The following is a 9107-nucleotide window of genomic DNA, read 5'->3' as shown; positions in this document are numbered from 1 at the left end:
CCCACTTTATAACCTCTGGTCTATGCTTTCTGGACTTGGATTTGGGCCAAAAGGGGTTTAGAACTCGCTGGGGCGTGTTCTGTAATTTTCTGGTGCGTGGCCTCTGTCACGCATCCACGTGGGTCACGTGGTCGCGTCATTCGGAGCTTTTCCTTGCCACGCGGTCGCGTCAGTCATGCGGCCACGTCGCTGAATCTTTGCTTCTGGCACGCGACCGCGTCGTCCATGCGATCGCGTGAACATCAGTTTCCTTAAAGCTCCGTTTTGCTTTCTCCTTCCATTTTTGTATGTTTCCTTTTCCATCCTCTAAGTCATTCTGCCTTAGAAAATTTGAAACTACTCAACATACTAATCACGGCATCGAATGGAAATAAAGGTAATTAAAATAATTAATTTTTAAAGCTTAGGAAACAAGTTTTTCACAATACGACATAATAAGGAAGGGAAAGTAAAACCATGCAATTAATGTAAATAAGTAGGTGAAGGATTATATAAATCACTCAAATTAGGCACAAAAAAACTCATGAAATATGGGTTTATCAGTAGGACCCTCCCCATTTATACCGTGTCAGGCGTAGGCCCCCAAGGGTAGAGCCCATTATGATAGAAGCTTCCTACCACAGCTATCTAGGACGCATGTCTGGGTTGACAGCTGGATGCTTTCTACCCGACCGTTCGGGTCAGGTGGTAACCGGGTCGGTTTGGCTCGTGACCCCTTTTGGGCCGGGCTGTAACAGTGCCCCCAACGCGCCGGTAATAACCGTGAGGGTTGTTGGTGGCGTGTTATCTCTTCTTTCACACATTGTCGTCAGGTTGGCCATTCGTGGAGAGAACGTGCCCCTCGCGCACGTGTCCGTTTGTTGCTGAGGTGACCTTTCGTTGCCTCGTTCTTCGCGTAAAGCATTAAATGCTCATAATGGGCTAAAAAACCCTGCGTGCAAGACTAATTTACTCCCAGGATTTTCGCGCTCCTTTGGGTGGTAGTTTTAAAACTGTTCTGCATTTTGCTTTGGCATTCATCCTTACGTCTTCGTTCTAGTCATCTCCATTTTCTCCTTCTTCAGAAGATCCCAGGGTGTCATTCTCGCCTTCCTTTTCAAATCTCCATAATAAATCCAGGTAAAACATGCGTTTCTTTACTCTCTTTTTGGTGTTCCTTTTACTTTTACCACTGTTTCTTCTTCATGCATGTTGTTTGGTTGATTTCGCGTAATGGCTGGTCTTTGGCGTCAAGTAGGCGCGTTAGGGGGGTTACCATTCTAGGGTAGGCCTTGCTTGGACTTTGCTTTTAGCCATGCTTAGTTTTAGTTGCAGAATAGGTTAAGTGTAGTCTCTGAGTTCGTTCCGAGCACCCGACCTCTTAGACTAACTGGGTGGTGCCCCCACGTAGGTATCGCCTCACGAGCTTCCCCTTCTCCCATGGCGTACGACCCCTATGCCTGGGTGGTTTCCGATCTGAGGGACTCCTCCAACCAAATGGGCGAGGAGGAGCTCACCGAGTTCCGGCAAAACGAGTACTTATGTGGAGGAACTGACGAGGAGTCTAATTATGATATTTTTGTCCCGGCCCCCAACGAGCGATTATACGAGATCAACTTCAATTCTCCCCGAGTTCCCGACTAGATTTGGTTTTATAAGTCCATGTTTACTCAAGTGGGGGTTCGCATTCCTTTTTCCGCCCTCCAAATAGCACTTCTTAATCGGATTTTCGTTGCGCCGTCGCAGCTGCATCCGAACAGTTGGGCTTCGATCCGCTGTTTCGAGATGGTTTGTGAATATCTCGAGCTGCTGGTGTCCGTGGATGTTTTCCTTTTCTTTTTCAACCTTACAAACCCTTCGAAGGAAGGGGAGGCGAAGAAGGGGTTCATGTCCTTCCGATCTGCCCAAGGTTGAAGGATTTTTGGTTTGTTTGAGGACTCCTACCATGGGTTTAAAGATAAATACTTCAAGGTGCGGCTCGTTAAAGGTCGTCATCCTTTCTGGTTGTCGCTAGAAAGGGCACGCCTCATCCCGACGTACTGGAGTTTTAGGGCGGGGTCTAATACCTTCATCAAGGTAACTTACAAGGGTATGTCCGCTGTGGACAAGAAGATTGCCGATGTGTTGTGGGCAGTCTTTGGGAAGAATCATGTGAACCCTCACCTCCTTATGGGTGATCGGGAGGTCGGTCGAAACTATATTTGTGAGTGGTTTTAACTTGAGCTTTCCTCATTATTTCTTGCTTTACCTTATATCCCATTGTGACTAAACGGTTTCTTTTTGCTGTTATAGTGGGGATGTCTGCTGAGGTGACGGGTCTCCTTGATTTGTTCCAGACCTTTTTGTATGCAAGTGACGACGAAGCGACCAACGAGAAGTCGACTGCTCCCCCAGAGGATAAGATCAAGGCTTCTTCCGTGCAGGGGGCCAGGGGTCATGAGGTCGGTACGCCAGTTCAGGGTACCTCGGCTCATGAGACCGAAGGGGCACGTATTTCCCCTTTTCACGAAGTGGTAGGTACTGGGGGTTCGACATCCCATCCAGTGACCGACGATGACGTGGAAGAGGTGCCCAGTCTCAAGAAGAGGAAAACATTTAGCAGTCCTGAAGGGGTTCTCATCGTGATGGAGAAAAATTTTGATGCCGGGAACTTCATAGATGCCCAACTGATTCCTGGCACTGAAGAGCACTTCCATGAATCCTCTCTTGCTGGGCAGGCGAGGAGGATGTATCGTACCCTCTTGCGTGGTGCTGTGATAGCTCTGAAGGCCGAGTTTGAGCTGTCCGGGATGGAGTCTCTGCGTAGGAGGCTGGAATCTGCTGGGAAAGCCTATAATGATTTTAAGCGCGAAGTTGAAACCCATCGGGAGCAACTTTCCCAGTCTACTGAGAAGCTCCAGGCTACCGAGGATAAGGCCTCTGTTGCTGAGCAAAAGCTGCAGGAGTCTGATGCCACTGTTTCGCAACTCGTCGAGCGAGAAATGACTTTAGAAAATCAAGTCAGCGCTGCTCAAGGGCGGGTGGCCGCTCTAGAGAAAGAGCGCGACCAGGCCGTTTCGTCGAAAGAGGCTGCTCAGGCTGAGCTCGCGGAGTGGAAGGCCAAGTATAAAGAAGTCGTGAAGTAGGGAAAAGGTGCGATATTGGCGACTGAGGAGGCTCTTAAGGCTCAGGTCAAAATCGTTGCCCCTGATTTCGACACGTCGGCAGTTGGTGTCTTCAAGATGATTAAAGACGGAAAGATTGTTGACTTGCCTAGGAAATGACCTCTTTATATTTTTTGGATGTCGCGTGGCTTTGTAGAAATTTGTGAAACTGTTTTATCATTCGTTTTGTAAAACTTTGCAAAAATGACCTCTTGGGCCATTTGCTCGGCTAGTGTAGTTATTACTTTTTGTTCATTTGGTTGTGTTCTTGACTTGATTTGATATCGTTTCACCGTTATTGGTTTGTCGCTTGCGTTTGTTTACCGTATTGTTGGTATTTTGGTTAAGCCGAGTTGTGGCTTTTAATGTAGCCGTTTGTTATGGCGTTAGCTTAGGGGCCCCCCGAGGTGATCAGTCCCGAGGCCACGTATCGTTGTCTTGTTCGCGCGATGAGTTGACCAAGGAAAAGCAAGCAAAAGAAAACTTTGACAAGTATAATTTAATTGGCAATTAAACAAAGGTCTAAAGTCATAATGAAGGTACAATCTCAAATTAACTAAAATTAACTACTTAGCTCGTTTGGTCGCCGAATCGGCATGTGAGCTAGGAGTAGAACCTCCTCAAGTTGCTCGCGTTCCATGTTCTCGGTATCTCTTTATCGTCGAGCTTTTCCAACTTGTAGGCGCCTTTGCCAATTACCTCTTTGACTCTGTAGGGACCTTCCCAGTTCGCCGCCAGTTTGCCTTCTCCTGGGGTCGATAAACCAATGTCATTGCGCCTTAGGACGAGGTCGTTTTGTTCAAATTCTCTTTTGAGCACTTTGGTGTTGTAGTGCAGGGTCATTCTTTGCTTCAGTGCTATTTCTGATAAGTGGGCCATCTCTCTGGCCTCATCTACTAAGTCCTTTTTGACGGCTTCCTCGACTCTCTTTAGGAGCAGTCGTGGGCTCGGTTCACCGATTTCCACAGGTATTACCGTGTCTAGCCCGTACGTTAGATGGGAGGGGGTTTCCCCCATGGATGACTGCTCGGTTGTTCGGTAGGACCAGAGGACTGAGGCGAGTTCGTCGGTCCAAGCACCTTTTTATTATCAAGCCGCTTCTTGAGTCCTAGCAGGATGACCTTGTTTGCCGACTCGACCTGGCCGTTTGTCTGGGGATGCTCCACTGAGGAGAATTTTTGTTTTATGCCCAGGCTGGCGAGGAACTCTGTGAACTTCTTGTCGGTAAACTGCGTCCGATTGTCCGAGATGACAACTTCCGGGATGCCGAACCGGGTTATTACTTGTCTCCACATGAACTTCCTACAATTGGACGAGGATATGCTGGCCAGTGGCTCGGCCTCTATCCATTTGGTGTAATAGTCGATTGCGACTATGAGATATTTGACTTGTCCTGGACCAACCGGGAAGGGTCCTAAGAGGTCGATTCCCCATTGCGAGAAAGGTCGGGAGGACGTTAACAGGCTTAGTTCGGAAGCTGGCGCTTTGTGGAAGTTGGCGTTTTCTTGACACTTGACGCATTTTCTTACGAATTCTTTAGAATCTGCCATCATCAATGGCCAGTAGTATCCTGCTCGGATTAGTTTTCTAGCTAGGGCTTTGCCCCCTATATGGTGGCCGCAACATCCTTCGTGGACTTCTCTGAGCACGTAGTCCATTTGGTCAGGATGTAGGCACTTCAACAGAGGCTGGCTGAGTCCTTTTTTGAACAACTGTCCCTGAATGATCGCGTATTTGGCCGCCTCCCTTCTCAACTTTTTTGCATCCTTTTCGTCGTCGGGGAGTTTTCCGCTTTCCAGGAAGCTAGTGATGGGATCCATCCAGGAGGGGCTCAGCCTTGACAGGTACAGGGTAACCGCTGGCTCCTTCATCATGCCTTGAATGAGAGATCGGTTGCCTTCTCCCAATTTCGTGCTGGCCAACTTGGATAGGAGGTCTTCCCGTGTGTTCCTTTTCCTTGGAACGTGTTGGATCGTGACATCCTCGAATGGCTTGCTCAATTCCCTGACCTTTTCCAAGTACTTTTGTAGTAGCGAGTCCCTGGCTTGGTAGCTCCCGTTTACTTACGAGGTGACGACTTGTGAATCACTGCATATTTCCAACCTCATTGCTCCGACTTCTTTTGCCAGGGCTAAGCCTCCTAGGAGGGCTTCGTATTCTGCTTGGTTGTTCGAAACGAGGAACTCGAACTTGATCGATTGCTCGTATACGACCCCAGTTGGGCTTTCTAAGATGATTCCAGCACCCCCGGACGTTTGGTTGGAGGCCCCATCAATGTGGAGCCTACACCGTATGCCCGTCTTTTCGGTTGGATCCCCCGTCACTTTTACCAGGAAGTCTGCCATTGCTTGCGCCTTGATCGCTTGCCGAGGTTCGTACTGTATGTCATATTGGGAGAGCTCAACGGACCAAGTCATCATCCTTCCCGCTAAATCGGGTTTTTGAAGCACTTTTCGGATTCCTTGGTCCGTTCTAACGACAATTTGGAGGCCTTGGAAGTATTGTTTTAATCTTTGAGAAGAGATCAGGAGCACCAGAGCTAGCTTCTCCAGTTTGATGTATCTCAGTTCCGCCCCTTGTAGGGCTCTGCTTACGAAGTAGACTGGTTGTTAAGCCTTCCCCTCTTCTCGTACTAGAACCATTGCCAGGACTTCCCCCGTTATGGCTAGGTATAGGTATAGTGGTTCTTCGGTTTTGGGCTTCCCCAGCACAGGTGGTGTTGCTAGGATTTCCTTGAAGTGTCTGAACGCTTCCTCGCATGCGGGGGTCCATTCAAATGCTATTCCTTTTCTCATCAGATTAAAGAAGGGTAGAGCCTTTGCTGCCGAAGCCCCGAGGAAGCAGGATAACAAGGTAAGGTGACCTGCCAACCTCTGGACGTCCTTGACATAGCCCGGGCTTTTTATTTGGAGTATTGCTTGGCATTTCTCGGGATTGGCTTCTACTCCCCTTTGGGTTATCATGAATCCTTGGAACTTTCCAGCTTCCATGGCAAAAGCACATTTGAGGGGGTTGATCCTCATGCCGTGTTGTCAGAGAGATGCGAATACACTTCCCAGGTCGCTCAAGAGGTCGTCAGGCTGTGTAGTCTTTGCGAGGATGTCGTCTACGTAGACTTCCACTGTCTTTCCTATGAGGTTGCCAAATATTTTGTTCATCAGCCTTTGACATGTTGCCCCTTCATTTTTCAGGCCGAATGGCATAACCTTGTAGCAATAGGTTCCCCCAGGTGTTATAAATGATGTCTTGTCTTCGTCGGGTCGGTGCATTGGTATTTGGTTGTAGCCGGAATAGGCATCCATGAAGCTCAGATACCGGTACCTTGCTGCCGCGTCAATGAGTGCATCTATGTTGGGAAGGGGGAAACAGTCCTTGGGGCATGCCTTGTTGAGGTCGGAATAGTCTACGCACATTCTCCATTTGCCATTGTGCTTTTTTACTAGAACTACATTTGACAGCCAGGTCGAGTAGTCTAGTTCTCGTATGAAACCTGCTTCTAGGAGGCTGGCTGTCTGCCTGGCCACCTTCTTAGCTCTCTCTTGCGACATCTTCCTTCTCCTTTGGCCCACTGAACGGGTGTCCGGCTTGATGGCCAGGTGATGGGACATGACCTGGGGGTCTATTCCCGGCATATCGGCTGGTGTCCAAGCGAATAGATCTCCATTGGCCTTGATCATTTCCAGTAGAGGCTCTTGTTTCCCCCGGTACGGTCCTTGAGTGCTCGGGGCTTCGACAAGATTCCTTTCTCCGCTATTTGCTGATAAACTTTCATGATGGGGAGGGTGAGTGGGGTGTAATTGGTGAATTTTCTGACACGGGAAAACGGTCTGGGTGCTTTACTCGATCCTCCGTCTCTGGCCTGCTCCTTCTGTCTTTCTTCGTTACCTTGTTGCCTGGGTTGATTGTAGGAGGGCTGCCGTTTATTGGCAGCCACGACTTGACTGACTTCCTCATCATTTATGTATTCCTTGGCTACGGTTTGGATCTCATGCATTATTCAAACCGACTTTGTGGTGAGGTGCTTTCGGAAGTCCTCGTTAAGGAGGCCGTTCGTCAGACAAAGGCTGGCCACCGAGTCAGTTAAGCCGTCGATTTCTAAGCATTCGTCGTTGAACCGGTCCAGGTATTTCCTGGTCGGCTCCCCAGGCCTTTGGGTTACCCCAAGTAGGTTAATCGGATGCTTTGCCTTTGCTATCCAGGTTGTGAATTGAGCTAAGAAGGCACGGCTGATGTCCGAAAACCCATAGATGGATCCCTGCGGGAGGCCGTTAAACCACTGAATAGCGGGTCCTGCCAGGGTGATCGGGAAGGCACGGCACCTCACCTCGTCTCCTACTCCCTCCAGATTCATTCTAGCCTCGAAGGCCGTGAGGTGTTCCAGAGGATCTTGGGTTCCATCATACCTCATGTCCGTTGGTTTGTCGAAGTGCTTCGGCAACCAGACTTCGAGGATGGATCGGTGGAACGGGGTGGTGCCCATTATCACGGGTCGCCGTGTCCTCCCGGACCTCTCTTCCCCGTCCTCATGATCTCGCCCCGTGGGGTGCGTTTCCTTGCCTCGGGAGTAGATGATTGTGTCATTTCGTCTCCTCGGGATAGGCGAGTCTTCCCGGCTGCTTTCTGCTTTCGTTTTGGAGGCGGAGGCGTGCCGGGAGCGACTCCGGTGGGAGGCTCTCTCTCGACTTTCGGGAGACGGGGAGTAGCTGGGGTCGGTGGTTCGCTGGTCGTGTTCCTGGTCAGCTAGTTGTCGCTCCAGGTTCTAGACCCTATAGCGCAGTTCCTGCATTATTCTGGCGCTGTCGCTACCAGTTCCTCCGAAGGGACGCGTCTCTCGCATCCTCGCATGTGGTTTAGTACGTTGCCGGGGGGATCTCCGTCACCTTCCCAGTGAGGCGACAGAGGCTGCTCTTTTCGCGTCGGCTGTTCGGCCATGGTCTCCGGGACCCAGCACGATGTCCATTTAGGGACTACCCCACGATGGGCGCCAATGTACGGTTAGTCGTGTACCGGACGGTTTGTGTAGTGATTTGAGTTGGGTGGGTGTGTCTGGTTCTGTGACTGTGCTGGAGGTGGTCCAACCGAGCAGCCGAGGTCTCGTTGTGGAGAGATGGGGGGTGTCACCTGCAAAGACACTCCGACGCTCTAGTCAGTCAGTATGCAGGCGAAAAGTGGGTAGGTGGTATGTGTGACGTACTTTGGGGGAGGGGTAGGACCCTCCCCATTTATACCGTGTCAGGCATGGGCCCCAAGGGTAGAGCCCATTATGATAGAAGCTTCCTACCACAGCTGTCTAGGACGCGTATCCGGGTTGACAGCTGGATGCTTTTTACCCGACCGTTTGGGTCGAATGATAACCGAATTGGTTTGACCCGTGACCCCTTTTGGACCAGACTGTAACAAGTTCCTTCTTTCTTTTTTTTTTTTCCAAATTCTATTTTAATTTTGCCTATCAAAATAGTTTTTAATAAATAGTTCAAACTAATAGAATAAGTTATAATTAAATTAAACTTCAATAATCATAAAATTTTATTTAATTATTTTTGTTAAAAATAATTTTTTAAAAATAAAATTTTAATATAATATAATGACTCATAAATAACTAATTATTTATTTTTAAAAAATTTGGGGTGTTATATCAACCAATACTTAAACTCGTGACTTGTAAAAGACAGACATTCATCATATTGTTTGTCGCATTTTCTCTGAGTTTATGCTCTATGCATATTCTCAGTGATTGTATTCTGTAAGATCAGAGAAAATTCACTAGTTAATTATTTATTTAAAAATTGAGTTAAAAGTGTTTTAAATCATTTGGTTTGGGACAAAAATTTAAATTTCATAATTTAAAAATTTACAGATAAAATTTGAACTAAAAAATTATTTGGAGCATGAAAATATAATTATTTATGGAAAAATGCATACCGACGTTATAACTGTTCGGTACTACGTATAAGAAAAATAAAAAAGTAGAAATGACAAAAATAT

General features: G+C 48.1%; 1 protein-coding gene across 1 annotated transcript; it reads right to left on the bottom strand.

Annotated features, from left to right (window-relative positions):
- Nucleotides 1–7119: 7119 nt before the first annotated feature.
- LOC107486528 (uncharacterized) lies at nucleotides 7120–7602 on the bottom strand. Its single transcript, XM_016107077.1, has one exon. The coding sequence runs from the start codon at nucleotides 7600–7602 to the stop codon at nucleotides 7120–7122; it is 483 nt and encodes a 160-aa protein (XP_015962563.1).
- Nucleotides 7603–9107: the final 1505 nt, after the last annotated feature.

Source organism: Arachis duranensis, chromosome 1, assembly GCF_000817695.3.
Source record: "Arachis duranensis cultivar V14167 chromosome 1, aradu.V14167.gnm2.J7QH, whole genome shotgun sequence".
In the NCBI taxonomy this organism is placed as follows: domain Eukaryota; kingdom Viridiplantae; phylum Streptophyta; class Magnoliopsida; order Fabales; family Fabaceae; genus Arachis; species Arachis duranensis.
Note: the sequence above shows the minus strand (reverse complement) of the source record. Positions and strands in the feature narration are given on the sequence as shown.